At 48.4% G+C, this 25724-nt stretch overlaps 1 protein-coding gene across 1 annotated transcript in view; it reads left to right on the top strand.

The window, feature by feature from the left end:
• LOC140396165 (sortilin-like) overlaps positions 1-15902 on the top strand; it is a 175135-nt gene extending 159233 nt beyond the window's left edge. The window contains exons 17-21 of the mRNA XM_072484416.1: positions 906-1022; positions 2687-2792; positions 5655-5761; positions 6898-7015; positions 15065-15902. Coding sequence (XP_072340517.1) covers positions 906-1022; positions 2687-2792; positions 5655-5761; positions 6898-7015; positions 15065-15079 — 463 coding nt within the window. The 3' untranslated portion in view covers positions 15080-15902. The remainder of the gene's footprint in view (positions 1-905; positions 1023-2686; positions 2793-5654; positions 5762-6897; positions 7016-15064) is intronic.
• Positions 15903-25724: the final 9822 nt, after the last annotated feature.

The raw sequence follows: 25724 nt of genomic DNA, 5'->3' as shown, positions 1-25724 counted from the left end.
TGAATTGAAGAGCCTGTGGCAACATATATAGCAGGTGGAGCAAGCGAGTTAGAGGCAAGCAGTTTACAGAGAAGAGAGATAATTACAGCAAGTGGGGGAGGAGGGAGGGGTAATGGCAGCAGAGATCAGAACAGCGTATTCAATAAAAAGGATGGAAGACGGAGTTCGACCTCTTTTGGGAAGGATTGTTACATTTTGAAAAGGGATAGTATGGAGAAATTGAGAGGACCCTTTATAAAGAATAGCTTCAGGATCTTATTCTTTGGCACATGCAGAGGAAATAATCTCCAAATATAACAAGGACTCTTTTTTTTTTCGAACACCTTTTGTCAAGTCCAGTTCCCCTCAGGAAGTACAATCTGGATGGGGACTTAGCTTGAATTCTGTTTTAATTTCTGATGACGCGATTTAAAAACCTTTCGTATGATTAATTGTGCGGCCGTTCTTGGCATCTCCAGGTTTATGATTACAAGACTTGGGACAATTATTTAGAAACTCGCTCGCTCAAGAGCGACGTGAATGGCAGTCCTAATTATTATTAAACTTTGCACCTGCTGAAAGCGCCATAGGACAAAATATTTCACCCCAGGGTACCGCACGTGACAAAGGCATTGAATAATGTTTTCAAATTCTACACTCTGACTTTTCCCTTTGCACCAAATGGCTACCATTTGGAAATGGGAATGATGCTTTTCTCTACAATGTTGAAAATAGGCTCCTTGTCAAAGCATTGCCATGGCCCCATGATTGTCAAATGGTTGTGTGAAAAGTAATTTTTATTAAACAAAATAGGTAAATTACAGTATTTGATTTAGTGAGGGACACTACCTTCAGTGTCCATGAGAAAAAAATTTCAGCAAGTATCAATAAGTTTAAAAAATATTTTTCCCTTCTTTCCACACAAGTGATTTTGGATATTACCGTGCAGACAATAGTGATAAATGTGTGGAGCAGCCTGACCTGGCGGATCGTGTACTGGAATTCTGCTTACAAGGAAAGGAAGAACTGCTGAAAACACAAGGGTGAGCTATTTTTTTGCAATATGTCTTTAGTACTTAATGCAGCCCCTGATGGTCAGCGTGAGTTATACCTAATTTCCACACAGGTTGCCTCAGGTAGACAATTGTACTGCGCTCAGTAGGGAAAAGTCTTTGGCTTTTACTGGCCTGGTAAAGTTTTCTAAACTTGAACCTGTGAATGCCTACGGGTGCAGCTGGGAACTGCACAGTGACAATAGACCCACATTATTAGTTGATGCTTTGTGGGGGACAGCCACTCCACCGTGATGAAAAACCTGAAGAAATCCACCCAGAGTTGGCAAACTTGGGTCAGATAAATTCTGATAGCAATAACTTTTAAATCAAATTAGCTTTACTCATAAATGAACTACATGCCTTGATTATTACCTAGCAGAGAAAACGCAGAACTCATCTTCACACAAAGAATGTTCACACACCAAGACTGCTGAAGCCACAGTGCATTGAAACTTTCTGTATGTTTTGCACGCTTCAAAAGAGTTAATACTCGGTTTACAACAGTTACATTCCTCCTTTTGGAGTGCCTAAATCTTACTGAATAATAGGAATGTGGCTGTGCTTGTTTGCAACAACAGAACCCTCCACCCCCATCCAAGATTCGCTACAGGACATCTCAGAATTCCAAATGCTATAATTCTTTGGGAATTCCCGGGAACTTAGATCTTCCAATGGGAAATTTCCCTACTCCCCAGGACATGAAGAAAGGTCTCCAGTTAGAATGGGATACTTCAGACAGTTCTGATACTCTTATCTGGATAGTTACACAGAAAATATAAGACAGAAAAATCCTAGTCTGACTCCTAGGTAATGATACAACTGACTGCTAACACCTCGGCTCCTCACTAGATACCCTCCCTACTACATTCCTTAACCCCTTACTACCCCCCCCCCGACCCCACCTCATGAACCAATTCTGTCCCCCGCCTCCTCTTGACCCAACCTCACCACTGTTTGCCTCCCTGACCGATCCTCACCAACCAATTCCACCCCAACTCTTTTCTGGAGGTAGTCGCCCTCAGAGCTGTGGGAGTGGGGTGGGGAAATTAAATAACGTCCACTAACATTAGTTTTTCTGTGTTCCTTGTTTTAATTCGGCCCTTGAACAAGCTGTGAATCTGTCTGCACTGGCCTACAACTTAATTTTATCATTATCAGTTGAATAGGATAACGACCTTGATCACATTTATTTTTGTTTTCGGTTTCTGCTCTACCCAGCATAAGAAGTTCCCGTTTGTAAGAGATATATCCAAGCCATAATCATCTGTACAGCGGAGAATGCACAGGACGATGGACAACTGTGCCATTACCGCTGGTTCACAATTTCCTGCCAGTAGACTGAATGGGCGGTCTCTATTATTGCTGCCCTGAGATGGATCATTTAGGATACTCAAGGATACAAATGCTGCCAAGCCGAAAACTAACTCAACTTTTCTTCAGGGCTGGCAAATACAAGCACGAGGCAAAACCAGAACTTGAACCCAGTTGGTTGAATGACAGACACAACCATTGCATCCAGGTTGTTCACACTATTCTCAGTGACACATTGGATATTTTCTGATTGGTTCTCTGCTTATTTTTAGGTTAATGGTAAAAATACATAATTACATATGATCGGCATAAAAGATTGCTTACTCCATTAATTCTTAAAGGTATCGAAAGGTCCCTGGTGATAAATGTAAAGGCGGTTTCACACCCAATCGATCAGAACAGATGACAAACATGAAATGTGAACAAATGTTGTCGCTGGAAGATCCTGTAAGTAAGCTGAGCTGCATGAGAAAGGAACAACTTATCCATTGATATTCTTTGTTGTGCACCGGGAGCAGATTCTGACTGAAGTCATAGGGGCAATATCCTGGATACACGCCACCCCATGGTGCCTCACCCCCCAGCTTAACTAATTGCAGGGCACTGTGTCACTGATGGGTAGAATATCCTTGACAGCAGAATAATACATTGCCTGTTGTGAGGTTGAATTGGCTTTCTCTTCTTTTAATGTATATTTTTATTGTATGCACAGAGACAATCATTGTCCTGGAGCCAGAGATTCACAAGCAGGCACAACTTCACTTTTGGCCTCAGCAGCCTTAAAGGTGAGCTGCAGTTATGTGAAGTTAGAGCAGCAACAGCCAGGTTAGCTAACCATCGCAATCACAATCCAAACAGAATCCTACTTGTGAGCAACACCACAGGGGAGCTGCTAGCCTTTATTGAAAGTTTATGGAGTGTTTACATGCTGCACACCCGAGCCCACAAGGACCAATATCAACATTGAACATCATTTTGTGTGTAACCCTCACAATTTACAAGAGACTGAAAACCAACCAAACTGGGGCAAATGTCAATCTCAGAGAGGCAAAGTGATAGTACAGGTATTATCTAATTATATTACACATTATACTGTTAGCTCATCCTTGCAAGTGATTAGCTGCATTTTGGCTGATCTTGCCTAACTTTTTATTCTTTCAAGGATTTATTGCCCATCCCTAATTCCCCTGAGAAGGTGGCGGTGAACTGCCGTCTTGAACCATTGCAGTCCTTGTGGTGCAAGTACAATGTCGCAACATTATATACATTACAAAGCCAAGTGTCAGCTTGGCACTCCAGTTTTGGATCAAATGATCTAGGCTGAGATTCCAGTGCAGCACTGAGGGAGTTCTGTATTTTGTAGAGATTCCAATGGACCAAGCACATCTCTGTCCACCATCCCACTCCAGACCGTGATCCACCTACTCCGGCAGAAATTGAAGTGCCATAGCAACCTTTGAAGAAGCACATCAAGTTCTGGGGCGAAATTCTCCCCCAACGGCGGGATGCCCGCCGACTGGCGCCAAAGCCGGCGCAAATCAGACGAGCATCGTGCCGGCAAAAAGGTGCGGAAGTCTCCGCATCTTTGGCGGCCTAGCCCCAACATTGAGGGGCTAGGCCGACGCCGGAGGGATTTCCGCCCCGCCAGCTGGCGGAAATGGCGTTTGTTGCCCCGCCAGCTGGCGCGGAAATGCGGCGCATGCGCGGGAGCGTCAGCGGCCGCTGTCAGTTTCCCAGCGCATGCGTGGGAGCGTCAGCGGCCGCTGTCAGTTTCCCGCGCATGCGCAGTGGGGAGAGTCACTTCCGCCTCCGCCATGGTGGAGGCCGTGGCGGAGGCGGAAGGGAAAGAGTGCCCCCACGGCACAGGCCCGCCCGCGGATCGGTGGGCCCCGATCGCGGGCCAGGCCACCGTGGGGGCACCCCCCGGGGTCAGATCGCCCCACGCCCCCCCCCCCCCCCCAGGACCCCGGAGCCCGCCCACGCCGCCTGGTCCCGCCGGTAAATACCAGGTTTGATTTACGCCGGCGGGACAGGCAATTCCTGGGCGGGACTTCGGCCCATCCGGATTCCCGGATTCCCGCCCCCGCCCAATCTCCGGGAGCGGAGACTTCGGCGGGGGCGGGGGCAGGATTCACAGCGGCCAACGGCCATTCTCCGACCCGGCGGGGGGGTCGGAGAATGACGCCCCTGGTGTCCGAACTACATTCCCCTCTCAGCCACCAAAAGCACAGATTCACTGACAATCCAAGATCATTGCTGTTGGTGGGACTTCATTGTTTGCAAAATGGCTGTTTGCCTACGTAACAAAAAATAGTTTCAAAAGGGTTGTACATAGAAGTGCCGAAATTTCTGCAACAAACTTTTGGTTATACCAAAATTTAAACCAAAATCTTCCCAGTGGGAAATAACTCGATTTCCTGAAAATCTCATGAGCCTACACAGAAAGGTAAAATCAGAGTAAACAATCAGAGCTGAAAGATGGCACAGATTTCCATGCTCCTTCTTTAGTTTGAAAGAGCAAAGAGGAACTTAAAGAAGGAATCCATCGAGTGGTCATTTGCACTCAATAGGCACAGCACATTAAAGAAAATGCATTTGTCGGAAGTTTGTGGATTTTCAAGTTCTGATGCAAAAGAGATGATGGCAGGAATTCTCTGATGATGGCGGGATTCTCTGGTCCCGCCGGCAGAGCACCCACGCACGCGGGATTCCCGATTTCTGGCTTGATTGAAAATTTCCATTGACAGCAACGGGAGCAGAGAATCCCGCCACCAGCAAACGGAGCGCTGCCTCCCGCCACCAAGAAACACCTGTCTGCGGGGCCAAAGAATCCCGCTCAATGCATTTTAAGATAAAGAAAACCTATTTCAGCCCTTGGGGAGGCAAAATGCAAAAGACTTTGATTAAAAAATCAGAAGTATGACTGGGTTTTGTCGTTCTGAAAGTTATGTGTAAATTTACAGCCACGTTCAGAACGGTGTAGCTTAGGAAATTTGTTTGAGCTGTATATTTGTATGGGAATTGGGGGAAGGTGGAGCTGCCTACATGAATGAGGGGGCACAGCTAGGGTTTAGGCAGAGGTTTCACAGAATCAATCTCAGAGATTGAGGAAAACGGCTGTAAGTCACTTGTGCCGCAATTTCCTTAGGATTTTGCTCCAGAAATTGTCAGTACCCAGTTGTTCCAGCGAAAAGTTTCTGGAGATAGTAAAGAGTTTTGGCATGTTCCTGAAATATGTGATATGGTGCTATTAATTAAAATGAGTTTTCGCTGTCTGTATTATGTAAACATTGTTGTATTTATTAACAGTTACCCAAGATTACTATCGTCATGATAGTTATAAGTGTATTGGGAGCATCAGTCCTGATGATGTCCGGCATTATCCTTATTTTCAAGAAATATGTGTGTGGAGGAAGGTAAGAACCTGAAATCTCTCATTGCTTTTCCTTGTTTTACTCACATTTTTTTATTGAATTGAAAGTGAAACTAGCCCCTGCTCTGCAGTATTGGGCAGCATGGTGGCACAGTCATTAGCACTGCTGCCTCACAACGCCAGGGACCCGGGTTCAATTCCGACCTCGGGTGACTGTGTGGAGTCTTCACCTCCTCCCCCTGTCTGCGTGGGTTTCCCCCGGGTGCTTCGGTTTCCTCCCACATTTCAACGATGTGCAGGTTAGGGGGATTGGCCATGCTAAATTGCCCCTTCATTTCTAAAACGTTAGGTGGGGTTACTGGGGTACAGGGATAAGTAGGGTGCTCTTTCCAAGGGCCGGTGCAGACCCGATGGGCCGAATGGCCTCCTTCTCCACTGTAAATTCTATGATTCTATTTTAGCCATGCATTCATTATGAGCACGTTCAAAAGGTGTGGATCATAAAGACTGTAGCAAGAAACGGTGTCATTCTGATCCCTCATCATCTTACTTTCAGCTAACGCTGAACCTAGAAAGGCTGCGATTCCCAGCTTGCCTGAATGAGTTTCAGTTTTTTTCAACCCAATTTAGGAAGTTTCTGTTCATCATAAAGCAAAGTTGCCAGGCAATTTCAGTTAGGATACTTGTGTCAACATGAGCAGAAACTAATCAATGTAATCAAAGGAGTTGGCCACAGACTCTACAGCCCATAAACATTTGAAGAGTTTTCCAATCTGGGGCTGGTTTAGCACAGTGGGCTAAATAGTTGGGTTGCAATGCAGAATAATGCCAGCAGCGTGGGTTCAAATCCCGTACCGGCCTCCCCTAACAGGCGCCGAATGTGGCGACTAGAGCTTTTCACAGTAACTTCATTGAAGCCTACGTGTGACAATAAGCGATTATTATTATAATCTTTCTTCTCTTACTTTTTGAAATGTTATTTTGGCGTCTGGGTACATGATGGCTCAACAGCTTTTTCCTGCTAATGTACCTTTTGCATCTGCATCCAATTAGTGGCAGGATATGCAACTATCTTTTTATTTCCTCGTGGTTGTTGGGTTTAGAGGTTTGATGCAGCATATTTCTCAGTTCAACATGTATGAAATTACTCAAAACGGCTAAATTTCTCCTCTTCATTAGGGCCTTGGTCTATCGCTATTCAGTTCTGCAAACTAACACTGATGAAGCCTGCATTGCTGATAACCTGGACAGTAGCAGATCAAACACTGAGAGAGTTTACCATGATGATTCTGATGTTGTGAGTATTTCACCTATTTTAAAAGTGTGTTAAGTGAGTGTACCCTGAGAGTTGGTGCATAATCATTTCCCGCCAACTCTGAGAGGCCCACTTCCATTTCAAGGTCAATTGGGCATTGATTGGAAATTACCAGGACTTCCGTCCGCCCTTGGAAGGATATCTCGCTTTGGAGAGCTGTTGATCGACAGCTCTCCAACCGCCAAACACAGCACTGCAGTGGCCAGAAGAGGTACTTGAAGGTTCCTCAGCCTAAATCCCAGGACCACACTTAAGGTACGTCCTGGTCCTTGAGGCAAGTCCCAGGTGCAGGAGGTTAGGGGACGCCCCTTGGGGGTTGGGAGATGGGTGATCTCTGAGTCGTAGATAGATCTTGGGTCGGGTAGGGGGGAGGGGAGGTCTCAGGTCCCATTGGGGAGCATGTCCCAAATTTAGAGGGGTCTTCAGACTGCGGAACTTTCCCATCTGAGATGGAAATTCCGAACTAAGGCAATCACACCCCTGTCTGTTCTCGAGCTTCATAAAAATGAGACTAAAAATTCTAATTTCCAGACTGAATTGTCAACAGAAGAAAGTTAAATATTGAGCAGCTTGTAGAAAAGTGGGAAGCTCCAACAGTCCCACTTCTATACTGGTACGAACAGCAACTTCATTAGTAAGGAGAAAACCTGAGTTGCTGATGTGACCTGAAAGATGCTCCCATAAAATAAAACAGTCAAGAATATGAAGAACAGGATTCAATCCCTCTATTGGAAAGGAAATAAAAAGGCGAATGCAGATACTGTATATGAAGAATCAAAAAATTTACTGAATCAAGAATGAATCACTGGAGGCCCAGCTTAAACCGTCCGACAGTCCAGGTGACAAAGATTGAAAAGTGCCACTTGTCAGCACCTGCTTGATGGTGTCTGGTTGGAATTGCATTCTCTGTGGGGTAAAATTGGCCTTTATCCTTCGTATAAAACTGAACCATAGTGAATGGGCAGCCCACTTTACAACATAGCTGATTATTTTCTTATAGATCTCAAAGTGCAAAGCAGTCTATTCCTTCACTAGGAGCACGTGTCACCAATTGATGACCAATTTCACCCCCTCTGTCCTCATGCTCATGCATGGAGCTGCTCACCCCATATACTTTGACTGTTAGCTTTTATTAAAATATCTTTGGAAACCTTTGCTTGCGTTTGTGGTTCCCAAATGGCCCAGTGGAGACCCTGAAACTTTGAAGCACTGTACTTACTTCACGCATTAATGAACCCAAGCCACATGAGATTTTCAATGGGTCTCGCTGTCATTTCAGCATTTTCAGTAAAAAGGAAATGACTTCATAATGTCACGGAATTGACATTCACCTGCAAACCTTCTTTCCTCAGTGAACTTTGCTTTAGGGCCCTTTGCCATGAAAGGGTATTGTGCCAAAATCTTCCACACTTCCCATAGTAGAAGAGGGGATTTTCAATTTCCACCCAAAATAATTGCGAGCTGGAGCCCGAGACAAAGAACCATTTTCTGATTTGGGCTTCTTTGGATTGCAGTGAGCTGTGGGAACTCAGGACATGGCCGGTCTGATGTTGAGCCTTTCAAAAGATTGAGCCTGGTTGGTGGGAGCATTTGATCACAGGCCGCACTGAGCCACAGTATTTTTGCACAGCACAGCTGAGGGAGACAAAAAAAAAGAGATTTGGGTATTTTGGTGACTTGGCCACCAGCTGTTACCACTGTTAAACCAGTGCACGTTTACAAATAGTTGAAGCATCCCTAGTAAGCTCTCCTACACTTCTACCTCTTAATTGCTATTGAGATCCAATGACAGTACATGATCACAAATTTGCACAATTAACCAGCCTCCCACCTGAAACAGACAAACGTGATGTGTTGACTGACCTTCTTGAAAATACTTTTGGAATCTAAAAAGTGGCATAAGGTTCATTCCTCCCCCTCTCTCACATGAGGAATGAGCACAGCTGCTTTGTGTTCCAGCGGATACAGAGACCATTCCCACTCCCCCAAGTCATTCTATCAGGAAACTAAGAACTCAGTTGAAGTAGTACTTTTATAGTCTTTAATTCTTGCTCCATCATGTGATGATTTTCTAAGGTCAGGCTATGGGGAAATAGCAGGGAGAGCGGCCTGATTGGATAATTCTGTCAAATAGTCGATACAGGCACAATGAGTATAATTCCCCCTGCACAATTCAATGAATGTACAAGAACAGAGGATGTTTGGAGTTCAAATACTTTTTAAAAAATATATATATATTATTCAAGATTTTTGGCCAAATGTAGTGTTTCTTTTACACAACAATAAAGCAATATAAATAACAGTGGCCAGTTTTAAACAAATAGATAAATAATATATAAACAAAAACAAAACTGAATGGCAACTGCCTTGTCCAAAATAAATACTCTCCAAAAATACAATCCAGCAATCCAATATACAATTACCTATAACAACTACCTATACATGTTATACATATACAATAACATCTGAGAATCCGTTCGATTCCTCTCTCCCCCCCCCCCCCCCCCCCTCCCCCCTGGGTTGCTGCTGTTGTCTACTTCTTTTCCATTCCCTCTATCTTTCTGTGAGGTAATCGACGAATGGTTGCCACCGCCTGGTGAACCCCTGAGCCGAACCCCTTAACACGAACTTAATCTGTTCTAACTTTATAAACCCTGCCATGTCGTTTATCCAGGTCTCCACACCCGGGGGTTTGGCTTCCTTCCACATTAACAATATCCTGCGCCGGGCTACTAGGGACGCAAAGGCCAACACGTCAGCCTCTCTCGTATCCTGCACTCCCGGCTCTTCTGCAACCCCAAATATAGCCAACCCCCAGCTTGGTTCGACCCGGACCCCCACCACCTTCAAAAGCACCTTTGCCACCCCCACCCAGAACCCCTGTAGTGCTGGACATGACCAGAACATGTGGGTGTGATTCGCTGGGCCTCTCGAGCATCTCGCACACCTATCCTCTACCCCAAAAAATTTACTGAGCCGTGCTCCTGTCATATGCGCCCTGTGTAACACCTTAAATTGTATCAGGCTTAACCTGGCACACGAGGACGATGAGTTTACCCTACGTAGGGCATCAGCCCACAGCCCCTCCTCAATCTCCTCCCCCAGCTCCCCTTCCCACTTCCCTTTCAGCTCATCCACCATGATCACCCCCTCGTCCCTCATTTCTCTGTATATGTCCGACACCCTACCATCCCCCACCCATGTCTCTGAGATCACTCTATCCTGCACCTCCTGCGTCGGGAGCTGCGGGAATTCCCTCACCTGTTGCCTCGCGAAAGCCCTCAATTGCATGTACCGCAATGCATTCCCTTGGGGCAACCCATATTTTTCCGTCAGCGCTCCCAGACTCGCAAACGTCCCATCTACAAACAGATCTCTCAGTTGTACTACCCCAGCTCTTTGCCATGCTCCAAATCCCCCATCCTCCCCGGGACGAACCTATGATTGTTTCTTATCGGGGACCGCACTGAAGCTCCCGTCCTTCCCCCATGCCATCTCCACTGCCCCCAAATTTTCAATGTAGCCACCACCACCGGGCTTGTGGTGTATTTCTTTGGTGAGAACGGCAACGGTGCCGTCACCATTGCTTGTAGGCTAGTCCCCCTGCAGGACGCCCTCTCCAATCTCTTCCAGCCCACACAAAACTCATAATACTCTTCTCGATTCTTTTGAAAAAAGCCTTCGTGATCACCACCGGGAGGCACTGAAACACAAAAGGGAATCTTGGGAGGACCACCATTTTAACCGCCTGCACCCTACCTGCCAATGACAGGGACACCGTGTCCCATCTCTTAAAGTCCTCCTCCATCTGTTCCACCAACCGCGTTAAATTAAGCCTGTGTAATGTACCCCAATTCTTGGCTATCTGGATCCCCAAGTACCCGAAGTCCCTTGTTACCTTCCTCAACAGTAAATGCTCTATCTCTCTGCTCTGCTCCCCTGGATGCACCACAAACAACTCACTTTTCCCCATGTTCAGTTTGTACCCTGAAAAATCCCCAAACTCCCCAAGTATCCGCATTATCTCTGGCATCCCCTCCGCCGGGTCCGCCACATGTAGCAACAAATCATCCGCATACAGAGATACCTGGTGTTCTTCTCCCCCCCTGAGTACTCCCCTCCACCTCCTGGAACCCCTCAATGCAATGGCCAGGGGTTCAATCACCAGTGCAAACAATAATGGGGACAGAGGACATCCCTGCCTCGTCCCTCTATGGAGCCGAAAATAGTCAAACCCCCGTCCATTCGTGACCACGCTCGCCATCGGGGCCCTATACAGCAACTGTACCCACCTGATATACCCATCCCCAAAACCAAATCTCCTCAGCACCTCCCACAAATAATCCCACTCCACTCTATCAAATGCTTTCTCGGCATCCATCGCCACCACTATCTCCGCTTCCCCCTCTGGTGGGGGCATCATCATTACCCCTAGCAGCCTCCGTATATTTGTATTCAGCTGTCTCCCCTTCACAAACCCAGTTTGGTCCTCATGAACCACCCCCGGGACACAATCCTCTATCCTCATTGCCATTACCTTGGCCAGAATCTTAGCGTCCACATTCAGGAGGGAAATGGGCCTGTAGGACCCGCATTGCAGCAGGTCTTTTTCCTTCTTTAGGAGGAGCGATATCGTTGCCTCTGACATAGTCGGGGGCAGCTGCCCCCTTTCCCTCACCTCATTAAAGGTTCTCATCAGTAGCGGGGCCAACAAGTCCATATATTTCCTATAGAATTCAACTGGGAATCCGTCTGGTCCCGGGGCCTTCCCCGCCTGCATGCTCCCAATCCCTTTCACCACTTCCTCCGTCTCAATCTGTGCTCCCAGTCCCACCCTCTCCTGCTCCTCCACCTTGGGAAATTCCAGCTGATCCAGAAAGCACATCATTCTCTCCTTCCCATCCGGGGGCTGAGCTTCATATAATCTTTCGTAAAATGCCTTGAACACTCCATTCACTCTCTCCGCTCCCCGCTCAATCTTTCCCTCCTCATCTCTCACCCCCCCTGCTCCCCTTTTCCTCAGTTGGTGGGCCAGCAACCTGCTCGCCTTCTCCCCGTATTCGTACTGTACACCCTGTGCCTTCCTCCATTGTACCTCTGCCTTACCCGTAGTCAACAAGTCAAATTCTACATGTAGCCTTTGCCTTTCCCTGTACAGTCCCTCCTCCGGTGCCTCCGCATATTGTCTGTCCACCCTCAGAAGTTCTTTCAACAACCGCTCCCTTTCCCTACCCTCCTGCTTTCCTTTATGTGCCCTAATAGATATCAGCTCCCCTCTAACCACTGCCTTCAGCGCCTCCCAGACCACTCCCACCTGTACCTCCCCATTATCATTGAGTTCCAAGTACCTTTCAATACACCCCCTCACCCTTAAGCACACCCCCTCATCTGCCAATAATCCCATGTCCATTCTCCAGGGTGGACGCTGTTGTTTTTCTTCCCCTATCTCCAGGTCCACCCAATGTGGAGCATGATCCGAAATGGCTATAGTCGTGTACTCCGTCCCCGTCACCTTTGGGATCAGTGCCCTTCCCAGAACAAAAAAGTCTATCCGTGAATAAACTTTGTGGACATAGGAGAAAAACGAAAACTCCTTACTCCTAGGTCTACTAAATCTCCAGGGGTCTACTCCTCCCATCTGCTCCATAAAGTCCTTAAGCACCCTAGCTGCAGCTGGCCTCCTTCCGGTCCTGGACCTCGATCTGTCCAGCCCTGGGTCCAGCACTGTATTAAAATCTCCACCCATTATCAACTTCCCCACTTCTAGGTCCGGGATTCGTCCTAACATATGCCTCATAAAGTTGGCATCATCCCAGTTCGGGGCATACACGTTCACTAATACCACCGCCTCCCCTTGCAATTTGCCACTCACCATCACGTACCTGCCCCCACTATCCGCCACTATGGTCTTTGCCTCAAACCTTACCCGCTTCCCCACTAGTATGGCCACCCCCCTGTTTTTTGCGTCTAGCCCCGAATGAAACACCTGCCCCACCCATCCTTTGCGTAGTCTGACCTGGTCTATCAGCTTCAGGTGCGTCTCCTGAAGCATAACCACATCTGCCTTAAGTTTCTTTAGGTGTGCGAGTACCCGTGCCCTCTTAATTGGCCCGTTCAGCCCTCTCACATTCCACGTGATCAACCGGGTTGGGAGGCTCTTTACCCCCCCTTGACGACTAGCCATCTCCTTTTCCAAACCAGCTCCTCACCCGGTTCCCACGTAGCCGTATCTCCCCCAAGCGGCGCCCCCCCGCCCCGACCCCCCCCCCCCATACCAGCTCCCCCTTCTCCCAAGCAGCAGCAACCCAGTTAACCCCCCCTCCCCCCGCTAGATCCCAAACTAGCGTAATTGCACCCCCCATGTTGCTCCCAGAAGTCAGCAAACTCTGGCTGACCTCGGCGTCCCCCCGTGACCTCGGCTTACACTGTGCAAGGCCCCCTCCTTCCTGCTTCCCTGTTCCTGCCGTGATTACCATAGCGCGGAAACAAAGCCCGCGCTTCCCTTTTGGCCCCACCCCCAATGGCCGGCGCCCTCAGCTCCTCATCCTCCCTCCCCCACGACATGGGGAAGAGAGAAAAGTTACAGGGTCGCAGGATTAACAACTTGGGAAGTCATCTCTTCCCTCTTTTCCCCCCCCTTCATCCCACATATTCACCCCCCCACTTTGTCCCAAACGTTCTCTTTATGGCCCGCTCACTCCAGTTTCTCCTCGACAATAAATGTCCACGCCTCATCTGCCGTTTCGAAGTAGTGGTGTTTCCCTTGATGTGTGACCCACAGTCTTGCCGGTTGCAGCATTCCAAATTTAATCTTCCGTTTGTGCAGCACCGCCTTGGCCCGATTAAAGCTTGCCCTCCTTCTCGCCACCTCCGCACTCCAATCTTGATATACGCGAATCACCGCGTTCTCCCACCTACTGCTCCGAGTTTTCTTTGCCCATCTGAGGACCATCTCTCTGTCCTTATATCGGAGAAATCTCACCACTATGGCTCGAGGAGTTTCTCCAGCCCTCGGTCTTCGCGCCATAACTCGATAGGCTCCCTCCACCTCCAGCGGACCCGTCGGGGCCTCCGATCCCATTAACGAGTGCAGCATCGTGCTCACATATGCCCCGACATCCGCCCCTTCGGGAAGACCAAGAATCCTTAAATTCTTCCTCCTCGCATTATTCTCCAGCACCTCCAGCCTTTTCACACACCTTTTGTGTTGTGCCTCGTGCATCTCCGTTTTCACCACCAGGCCCTGTATGTCGTCCTCATTCTCAGCAGCCTTTGCCTTCACGACCCGAAGCTCCTGTTCCTGGGTCTTTTGCTCCTCCTTTAGCCCCTCAATCGCTTGTAATATCGGGGCCAACAGCTCCTTCTTCATCTCCTTTTTGAGTTCTTCCACGCAACGCCGCAGGAACTCTTGTTGGTCAGGGCCCCATATTAAACTGCCTCCTTCCGCCGCCATCTTGCTTTGTGCCTGCCTTCCTGGCCGCTGCTCTAGAGGATCCACCGCAATCCGGCCACCTTCCTCTCTTTTTTCCATCCGTGTCCAGGGGGGATTCCCTTCTGGATTACAGCACAGTGTTTTTTGCTGTTAAAATTGCCATTGGGGCTCCTATTAAGAGCCCAAAATTCCGTTCCACCGGGAGCTGCCGAAACGTGCGACTTAGCTGGTCATCGCCGCACCCGGAAGTCGGAGTTCAAATACTTGATCAGTAACACACTACTCACAAAACAAGTGAAACTCTCTTATCCCATCGAGTAAATTTTGCAAAAGACAAGGCCACAATTGCCTTAAAAAATAAACTTTAACCCAATTGAGTATTTACATGAACGCTCTAACTAGTTATTTACTTATCCCAGAAATGCACAGGTCATAAGTTCTTTGTTATGGGATACTCAATATGTCCAGCAAATACCTGCTTATGGAACAGCTTGGGCAAATGTGAGCTGAACGTAATTTTGTTTGTCTTGGCTTCCTAAGTGTAAATATTCGGTTAAAAATATCAAACATTTTTTTTCCCACCCCTCCCCACTCCCCAGGATCTTCTTGAATAAGCCTGCCCTTGGCCTGGACAATATGAAAATGATCATTTGCCGACTTAAATCTGCAAAACGGACTTTGACTCATCAGGTTATAAACCTTGTGCAAAAAAAATGTTGCCTGCTGCCATTGGCAGAACCTCCTTCCTGCTAGACAGTCTCTTTTGCCAGCCATCTGCTGTTTACAAATTTAAAGCAAGTTTTTTTTTGTGCCACTGCTAATAAAAAAGATGGTGAAAGTATAGTTCTTTTAATTGTGTGTGGATGTGTACACGTTAGCACTGTGCGTGGAATCTCATTTACAGGATAAAACTGGGATGGGAAAGACATTATGTCTGGTCCAAAACAATAAGCCTCTTTGAGAGAGGGGAGGGGAGTGGAGTTAAACATTTGTCTTCACTGCCTGGGTCTCAATCTATCACCATTTAAGAACCACCAGTCTGATTTACATTAAATTTGAGCAGGCGATGGATTCCATTCTACCAGATTACTGGCCAGCCTGTGGAGATAGAGATTTACCACATTACCCTTCACCTTGTCACACAAGAGGCTCTTCTGGTGATGTATTCACCTCATGAAAGCAGGGGAATGTTGCATCCTCAAGAAGTGCTGTTCAGGGAGCAAAGGTAACTTTAATTTCAATGTAAGGGCCGCAATATTCGTGGAAATTGTCCCAATCTTCCGGCGTAATCTCGGCAGGAAATCGGCAGAACCCTCTCCCGATGCCGAGAGCGTAAATGGCCAGTTTCCATTGGTATCCTCCTGAAATCAGACCAGCAGATGCAAAGAGATTTGGGGCCATGTTTTTGTCCTTAAATAAAAATTGTCATTTATTTTATTGTTGCTTGTCTGTTTCTTGTCTGCGATCGCATTATTTATCTCTGTGCTGCATCTGGAGTAGAAATTCTTCTTTGTCACCCAAAACCAGTGCAGCAGTCGCTCATTGTATGCCCCACCCAATATTAATTTACACTTAATCTGATATTGGGCAGGGGTATACAATAGCGTCTTTTGAAAAACTCATGCAATAGCGTCTGACTTCCAGTCCCAGCCAAGATGCATAATAGTGTCTTGTGATCGTTACACTGCATGTTGATTGAATATATTTTACTGAAATGACAAATTGATTTTTTTTTAAGGTTATATACCAATACTTTGATTGGGGTTCCACAAAGATGAAACAACTTAATAATTAATCATCCTCCCTCAGAACCTCCAGATCTGGTGGGCCAGACTGTGAGTTCACTGCACTAAAAATATTTGAAAATGCTGAATAATTAGGCTCCCCACCCCTAGCATTTTCAAGCTCGCATTTACGACTACACCTGCCTCTCTCTTCTGTTATACCTATCCTCTCATCCATAAATTGTATGAAGAAACGTATCACCCTTTGTGAAAGTAATTAACTTAACAAGAAATAATTACTTAATTCCTGAGCTGGAGCCATGTAAATAACTTACAACAGTAGAGTGTTAGCTTCTCCGAGTAAATTCCTCAAGCCAAAGTTCCCTTCATCTCCATTTCCGTTGAGTCTTTTGCATTAAATAATTTTTGCCTTGTTTAGTTCTGATGTTAAGGATTCAGTTGCCAAGTTGAAGTGTATCATAAAGGACCTTTACTGACATCTTGCATTATTTTGAAATGCACTAACAATACTATTGTATATGCACACTGAAACAGTGGCCTACATAAAGCTATGCACAGCGATGGCTGCTGAACTTTCAGACAGGCAGGGGCCCAACCAAGCCAGCTCATTCCCATGACAAAGGGCCCCTCAGACATCCACCGGTACCTGAAACCAGGACACTGGCCAGTCATCTCCTTGCTACTTCTGCATTGTTTTCCCAATGAACTGACTGAATCAGGAGCTACGTGATCATCAAAAGGCAGAATTGTTCACCGCTCCAAGTCTGAGAGACAGCAGCCTAACGTGAGTCAAAGTGGGGCACCTGCCCAGTGACGACATAAGGCTTTGTACTGGAAGATGCCAAAGGATACAAGTAAATGGAATTCCACAATGGCTTGACTCTATTGAGTGTTTCTGGGGAAAAATATCCTTGCATTGTATCAAATTTTGAATTTTTAAATCAAAGCAAATAACGTGAAGAAAATTGGCTGATCTCCTGAGTCAGGCTTTCCAACTTGGGCGTCATCAGGCATTTCTTTGCTCAGCTCAGAGCTTTCAACATCAAAAGAATTAAGCACCAGGGTTGCTTAGAAACCAGCCTAATCACCACTCATCAAGCAAGTTTCTTTTAAATTGTTGGTAAAGAATAGAGAAACAAACAAGAGATAAAAAATAATTCCATTTAAGACTCCACCCTGGTGTTCTAAGGTCGGCAGTGACAAACTTATGCAATAAGTTCTAACTTGTGCCACAAAACACTACCGTGTTGGCCGGTATCAGCCCTTCTCCAATTGTGACGTTTATTGGAAAGAGAGGTACCTGAGTGGAGCATATCGTTGGAACATTACTCGTACCAGCTTGGAGTCAGGTAGTTCATGACCTAAAGAACCAGATCACCTCATTTACATTGGTTTAATTGCAATTGGCCTGGATTTGTAGGGGGGAGGGGGAGGGGAGGGCAATACTTGGTGGTGAGTTTCCAGTTCTTGGTGCATTCAATATGGATTTTCTTTTCTAATGCTGTGAACTTTATCATTTCTGAAGTAATTCAGGATAGTTTGGACGTGGTACTTGTGGATATAAAATGATGTTTGTTCAAGTTAAAAAGCTGTTTTGGCTGGTAAATTAAATCAATTAGATTATGTTGGTCTTGCAACTGCTAAATAAATTCTACTTTGTTAACTACTTATATGTATGATTCTCTTTGCACTGACCACTTGTACATGTTCAAGGTTCAATGTTGGCAACTGAAGGCCAGGTAAACCCGTTTCCTGTAAGTGTCTTCGCCACAGCTGTGGCTCAACGTGAGCATCTCTGGTTGTGGGTTCAAAACCCATTTACAGTCTTGGGCACATGATCAAAGCTGGACTTTCCGAACGTATAGGGGTTAGGGGGCGACTGTCCGATGTGCCAGCAATAGATAAGATTTTTTAAATCGAAGCATAAAAGATCTTGACTTGTATCACAACAGTGACTGAACTCCAAAAAATATTGTTTGTAAAGAGCTTTAGATTATCCTGAAGATGTGAAAAGCATTATTCCAGTAGTTTGTTAGAAGAGTTGTGAATATTTTGTTTTCATTATCGCTTCATGATTTCTGGCACAATCCCATCAGCAATGTGAATGTTCAACCCTTCCTGCAAGGAAACATTGTGCAATGTGCAACTGACATAATTTTCTTTTGCACTAACAGCAAAGTGTACCCATTCCCTCTGTAGGCACCGAGCATTTGAATTCAGCAGCAGCTCAATTGTCCTCCAGGTGCTCCGGTTTCCTCCCTGATGCATGATCAATTGCACAAAGACTAAAGTTGGGTACAACTGTGGCTTTATTACAGTCAGATGCGAGGCCTCCTGCTGCAGCTGGCGAAATGGCAGGGCACTGGAGGTCATGCATATTTATACAGTTTTCCCTGGGGGGAGCCAGCCGGCAGGAGCTACCGGCGAATCTGTAGTGCAGGTCCTGCCTTTCATCTCCTATTACAGTGGATCACCACACTTCCGCAGACCAAAGATATGCAGGTTAGGTAGATTGACCATGCTGAATTGCCCCTTAGTTTCCAAACATGTATAGGTTAGGTTACGGGCATAGGATAGCGGAGGGCAGAGGAATGGGACAAGGTAGAGTGCTTTTGCAGAGGGTTAGTGCAGGCTCAATGGGCTGAATGGCCTCCTCCTGCACTGTACGGATTTTACTCTCTGAAATGGTACTCAGTCATCTTCATTGTGAGTGCCTTCACTGTGACATTGCTCCTTACACACATGCTCAGTAGCTATTTAACCCTCTTCATAGGACTGGAATTTTCATTATCAGCTGCAGCCAATGATGACAAGCCTTTCCGGTACAACATTACTCAACAGGCCTTGGGGCATGAAATGTAGATGCTGAAATTGGACATTGTGCCCAGTTTCAAGGCAATGGAACAAACAAAATATCGTCAAACTTTGCATCCCAATTTGTTTGATCTGAGACTTTTTAGTTAATTGAAATTAGCTAACAAATAACAAATAACCAATAAGTGGTTGAAAAAGTTTGCAGAGTGCTCCTGAAAACCTGGAAAAAGCAACTGCAGATAGTCACAACTCATATAATGTTCTGCAAGAGGTCGAATTCAGCGCAGTGAAACAACTTGAAAAAGTCAGTGTAGCGCACAAAGACTCACGAGAGACGAATAGAGATGAAGTCGATGAGGCTTTATTAAGCGTGACTTGTTCCCAGCAGTTCAGTAGCAGACTGGCCTGCAGGGGAGAACTCCTGGTTCTTATACTCCGCCTTCAGGGCGGAGCTAGAGGTCAACAGCCAACCAGGACCCGGGATCTGTCAGCCAATGACATCACGGCTTCACAGTCCCACATGACCCCTAATGCATACTACCACATTCAGCCCTTATTAAAAATGAACCCGGCGGGGTGGTGCTTCGCATACTGGTAAGGGTTTACAAGGCTGGTCCTGGGAGGAAAACTTTTGCATGTCATCACAGTATGTACAGAGGTTTTTTTTTTGTTTTGAACTATTTACAGTAAAAAGCGGGAAAAGGAAAGAGTTCTCGTTAAAGTCCACAACATTGTAGTGTTACATCGATGCCACGAGTCGGTCGGGCGGTCTGGTCGTCCTCGTCGATCGCCTCGGCCCCGGTGCTGGTGCTTGTTCCAGTGTTGTCATCTCCGGGAGCCTTACGGTTTCTGCTTCAGCTTCACTTCTGGTCGGACCTGGGAGGAGGACCGATCCTCCCAGGACGGGGGCGCTCGCGGGGTGCGCCGGTGGCAGGGAGGGGGTGATTGGTGTCGGGGGGGTGTGCGTGTTGCCGGCGGGCGCCAGATCTCGCAGGGAGACCGTGTCCTGTCGGCCGTCGGGGTATGTAAGCGTACTGCAGGTTCGCGTGGAGGAAGCGAACCCTCTCGACCAATGGGTCCGACTTGTGCGCCCGCACATATTTTCGGAGCAAGATGGGTCCTGGGACCGCCAGCCAGGTCGGCAGCGACGTTCCAGAGGAGGACTTCCTGGGGAAGACGAGGAGGCGCTCATGAGGCGTTTGGTTAGTGCTAGTACACAGTAGCGACCGGATGGAGTGGAGAGCGTCCGGGAGGACCTCCTGCCATCGTGAAACTGGGAGGTCCCTGGACCGTAGGGCCAGTAGGACGGTCTTCCAGACTGTGCTGTTCTCCCTCTCTACTTGCCCGTTCCCCCGGGGGTTGTAGCTGGTCGTCCTGCTCAAGGCTATACCGTTACTGAGCAGGAACTGGTGCAGCTCGTCACTCATGAAGGAGGACCCCCTGTCGCTGTGGACGTATGCGGGGCAACCGAACAGTGTGAATATGGTGTTAAGGGCTTTAATGACTGTGGCCGCTGTCATGTCAGGGCAGGGGATGGCGAAGGGGAAACGGGAGTACTCGTCCACCACATTCAGGAAGTATGTGTTGCGGTCGGTGGAGGGGAGGGGCCCTTTGAAATCCAGACTAAGGCGTTCAAAGGGACGGGAAGCCTTGATCAGGTGCGCACCATCCGGCCTGAAAAAGTGCGGTTTGCACTCTGCGCAGATGTGGCTGTTCCTTGTGACTGTACGGACCTCCTCCACAGAGTAGGGGAGGTTGCGGGACTTTATAAAGTGGTAGAATCGAGTGACCCCCGGGTGGCAGAGGTCCTCGTGGAGGGTTTGGAGGCGGTTAATTTGTGCGTTGGCACATGTGCCGCGGGATAGGGCATCGGACGGCTCGTTCAGCTTTCCGGGACGGTACAGGATCTCATAGTTGAAGGTGGAGAGCTCGATCCTCCACCTTAAGATCTTGTCGTTTTAAAATTTGCCCCGCTGTGCATTATCGAACATGAAGGCTACCGACCGTTGGTCCGTGAGGAGAGTGAATCTCCTGCCGGCCAGGTAATGCCTCCAATGTCGCACAGCTTCCACTATGGCTTGGGCTTCCTTTTCCACTGAGGAGTGGCGGATTTCTGAAGCGTGGAGGGTTCGGGAGAAAAAGACCACGGGCCTGCCCGCTTGGTTAAGGGTGGCCGCTAGAGCTACATCGGAGGCATCGCTCTCGACCTGGAAGGGGAGGGACTCGTCGATGTAGCGCATCGTGGCCTTTGCGATATCCGCTTTGATGCGGCTGAAGGCCTGGCAAGCCTCTGTCGACAGAGGGAAGGTCGTGGTCTGTATTAGGGGGCGGACCTTGTCTGCGTACTGGGGGACCCACTGGGCGTAATATGAAAAGAACCCCAGGCAGCGTTTTAGGGCTTTTGAGCAGTGCGGGAGGGGAAATTCCATGAGGGAGCGCATGCATTCGGGGTCGGGGCCTATTATCCCATTGCGCACTACATATCCCAAGATGGCTAGCCGGTTTGTGCTAAAAACGCACTTGTCCTCGTTGTATGTGAGGTTCAAGGCTTTAGCGGTCTGGAGGAATTTTTGGAGGTTGGCGTCGTGGTCCTGCTGATCGTGGCCGCAGATGGTTACGTTGTCGAGGTACGGGAACGTGGCCTGCAACCCGTGTTGATCAACCATTCGGTCCATCTCTCGTTGGAAGACCGAGACCCTGTTTGTGACGCCAAATGGGACCCTTAGGAAGTGGTATAATCGCCCGTCTGCCTCGAAGGCTGTGTACTTGCGGTCACTTGGGCGGATGGGGAGCTGATGGTAGGCGGACTTGAGGTCCACGGTGGAGAAGACCTTATATTGGGCAATCCGATTGACCATGTTGGATATGCGGGGGAGAGGGTACGCATCTAGTTGTGTGTACCTGTTGATGGTCTGGCTATAGTCTATGATCATCCTTTGCTTCTCCCCTGTCTTTACTACTACCACCTGTGCTCTCCAGGGACTGTTGCTGGCCTGGATTATGCCTTCCTTCAGTAGCCGCTGGACTTCGGACCGAATGAATGTCCTGGGCGCTGTACCGTCTGCTCCTAGTGGCGACGGGTTTGCAATCCGGGGTGAGGTTTGCAAACAAGGATGGGGGCTCAACCTTGAGGGTTGCGAGGCCGCAGATAGTGAGTGGGGGTATTGGGCCGCCGAATTGGAAGGTCAGGCTCTGCAGATTGCACTGGAAGTCTATCCCAGTAATGTGGGCGCGCAGAGTTGGGGAAGGACGTAGAGCCTGTAGTTTTTAAACTCCCTCCCTTGCACCGTTAGGGTCACTATGCAGAAGCCTTTAATCTGTACGGAGTGGGATCCTGCAGCTAGGGAAATCTTTTGCGCACTGGGACGGATGGTCAAAAAACAGCGTCTTACCGTGTCGGGGTGGATGAAGCTTTCCGTGCTCCCGGAGTCGACCAGGCATGGTGTCTCGTGCCCGTTTATCAGCACCGTTGTTGTCGTCATCTGGAGCGTCCGGGGCCGTGCTTGGTCCAGCGTCATTGAGGCCAGACGTGATCGTAGTGCTTGAGCGTCTTCCTCGAACCGTGGAGCCGTCGACACTGGGGTCCGTTGTTGCCGTCCAAGATGGCAGCGGGGGTGAACAAGATGGCGGCGGGGGTGAACAAGATGGCCGCCCCCATGCATCGCACATGGCTGGGGTGTCACAAGATGGCGGCGGGGGTGGACAAAATGGCCGTCCCCATGCGTCGCACAGGTCTGGGGGGTCCCAAGATGGCGGCGCCCCTCCTCCCCTCGTGGTGGCCGGGACCCAAAATGGCGGCGCCTGCGGGTCGCACATGGGGCGCTGGGGGGGTTGGGGAACGTTAGAAACGCGCAGGTCACCTTGTTCTCCGGGGACAGCGGTGGCCGGGACCCAAACTGGTTGCGCCTGTGGGTCGGACATGGGGCGCTGGACAGCGGTGGCCGGGACCCAAACTGGTTGCGCCTGCAGGTCGTACATGGGGCGCTGGAGGGGGGGTTGGGAGCATTAGAAGCGCGCAGGACTCCTTGTTCTCCGGGGACAGCGGCGACCTCCCGGGACCGGCACACAGCCGCGAAATGGCCCTTTTTCCCGCAGCTCTTACAAATCGCTGCGCGGGCCGGGCAGCGCTGCCGGGGGTGTTTCGCCTGGCCGCAGAAATAGCAGCGGGCTCCCCCGGGACGACTTGGCGTCTGAACCGCGCCAGTCTGTGGGGTGGGGGGGAAGGGGGGGGGTTTGTCGCGACGGGGGTCCACGGAGCCCAAGGGGCTGCCGCGCGGTCGGGGCCGTAGGCGCGGGCGTTTCGCGCGGCCACATCCAGGGAGGCTGCAAGGGCCCGTGCCTCTGAGAGTCCTAGCGACTCTTTTTCTAAAAGTCTTTGGCGGATTTGGGAAGAGTTCATACCAGCCACAAAAGCATCACGCATTAACATGTCCGTGTGTTCCATCGCGTTTACCGGCGGGCAGCTGCAGGCCCGTCCCAAAATTAGTAGGGCGGCGTAGAATTCATCTATCGATTCTCCGGGACTTTGCCGTCTCGTTGCGAGTTGGTAGCGTGCGTAGATCTGGTTCACTGGGCGAACATAGATGCTCTTTAGTGCTGCGAACGCCGTCTGGAAATCCTCTGCGTCTTCGATGAGAGGGAAAATTTCCGGGCTTACCCTCGAGTGCAGGACTGTAGTTTCTGGTCTTCTGTGACCCGGCCGGGGGCCGTTCTGAGGTAGGCCTCGAGACAAGTCTGCCAGTGTTTGAAAACTGCTGCTGAGTTCACTGCGTGGGGGCTGGTCCTCAGGCATTCCGGGATGAACCTGAGCTCCATAGTTCTTTAAGCACGCTTAATAAATTGTAGCGCACAAAGACTCACGAGAGACGAATAGAGATGAAGTCGATGAGGCTTTCTTAAGCGTGACTTGTTCCCCGCAGTTCAGTAGCAGACTGGCCTGCGGGGGAGAACTCCTGGTTCTTATACTCCGCCTTCAGGGCGGAGCTAGAGGTCAACAGCCAACCAGGACCCGGGATCTGTCAGCCAATGACATCACGGCTTCACAGTCCCACATGACCCCTAATGCATACTACCACAGTCAGAAATCACTGACTCAGCTTGTTTTAGTTTCAAAGTAGCTGGGGCAAAACCAAAGGTTGTGCCACTTCCTCACTCACTGATCACACTTGTTCCAAGAAATGGTTGAGTAAGTTTACAGAATCTGTGGAAGGTGACAAAGGTCACGATTTATCCAGGAAACCCTGGGATCATCCTGAATTATAGCCCATGTAATTTGTATCACAGAATATCACAGCTATATCGCAGAATGATCCAGCACAGGTAGCCATTCAGCACTGCTAGCTCAATGAAAGACTTACCTGACTAATCCCACTCCCTGCTTCCCAGTAGCCCTGTGCTTTTTTTTTACTGTTCAAACATTTATCCAATTCTCTTTTTAAAGTTACTATTCAATCTGCTTCCATCAATCTTTCAGCTTGTGTATTCTAGATCATAATAGCTCACACATAAAAATGTTCTCCCTCATGTACCCCGTCGATTTATTTTTTCACTTTTGATTTTTCCTTTTTCTTTCCCATAAGTTTTCTAAATCTAATGAAATTCCGATCACTTCATTTCTCGGAACGAGATCCAGCACCTCTTCCTTCTACGGTGGGCTGTAAACATTCCAATCAAGAACATTTTCATACACGTTCCAGAGGTTCTTCCCCGTTAACCTTTACACTCCTTTTTAACCAAATTCCAAATTATCACTACTCTAAAAGTCTTACGTCTTTCTCTAATTTATCTGAAAATGTGCTCCTCTTTCAGGTATTCTATGGTATACATCCTTTATTCTTTCACAGCGCAGGGGCGTCACTGGCAAGGCCAGCATTTGAATGAATGAAGTTAATGAAAATCGCTTATTGTCACAAGTCGGCTTTAAATGAAGTTACTGTGAAAAGCCCCTAGTCGCCACATTCCGGTGCCTGTTCAGGGAGGCTGGTATGGGAATTGAACCGTGTTGCTGGCCTGCCTTGGTCTGCTTTCAAAGCCAGTGATTTAGCCCTGTGCTAAACCAGCCCCTTGTTGCCCATGGACTGAGTGGCTTGCTGGGCCATTCCTGTGGGCAGTTAAAAATCAACCACATTCTGGATCTGGATCATGTGTAGGTCAGCCTAGGTAAGGATGACAGATTTCCTTCCCTAAAGAACATGAGTGAACAAGATGGGTTTTTAACAATTGATGATAGTTGGCATGGCCACCATTACTGAGACAAACTTTATAGAATCCCTGCAGTACAGAAGGAGGCCATTTGACCCATCGGGTCTCGACTGACCCTTTAAAAGAGCACCCTACTGACTCCTCCCCTTTAAAAAAAATTTTAGAGTACCCAATTTATTATTTCCAATTAAGGGGCAATTTAGTGTGTCCAATCCACCTACCCTGCACATCTTTAGGTTGTGGGGGCGAAACCCACGCAAACACGAGGAGAATGTGTAAACTCCACACGGACAGTGACCCAGAGCCAGGATCGAACCTGGGACCTCGGCGCCGTGAGGCTGCAGGGCTAACCCACCCGACTCCTCCCCTGCCCCATCCCCGTAATGCCACCTAACCTGCACATCTTTGGACACTTAAGGGCAAATGTAGCATAGCCAATCCACCTGTCCTGTACATCCTTGGACACTAAAGTGCAATTTTAACATGGCCAATCCACCTA

This window comes from Scyliorhinus torazame, chromosome 19 (assembly GCF_047496885.1).
Source record: "Scyliorhinus torazame isolate Kashiwa2021f chromosome 19, sScyTor2.1, whole genome shotgun sequence".
NCBI lineage: Eukaryota > Metazoa > Chordata > Chondrichthyes > Carcharhiniformes > Scyliorhinidae > Scyliorhinus > Scyliorhinus torazame.
The sequence above is the reverse complement of the archived record's forward strand: the minus strand, read 5'-3'. Positions and strand labels throughout refer to the sequence as shown.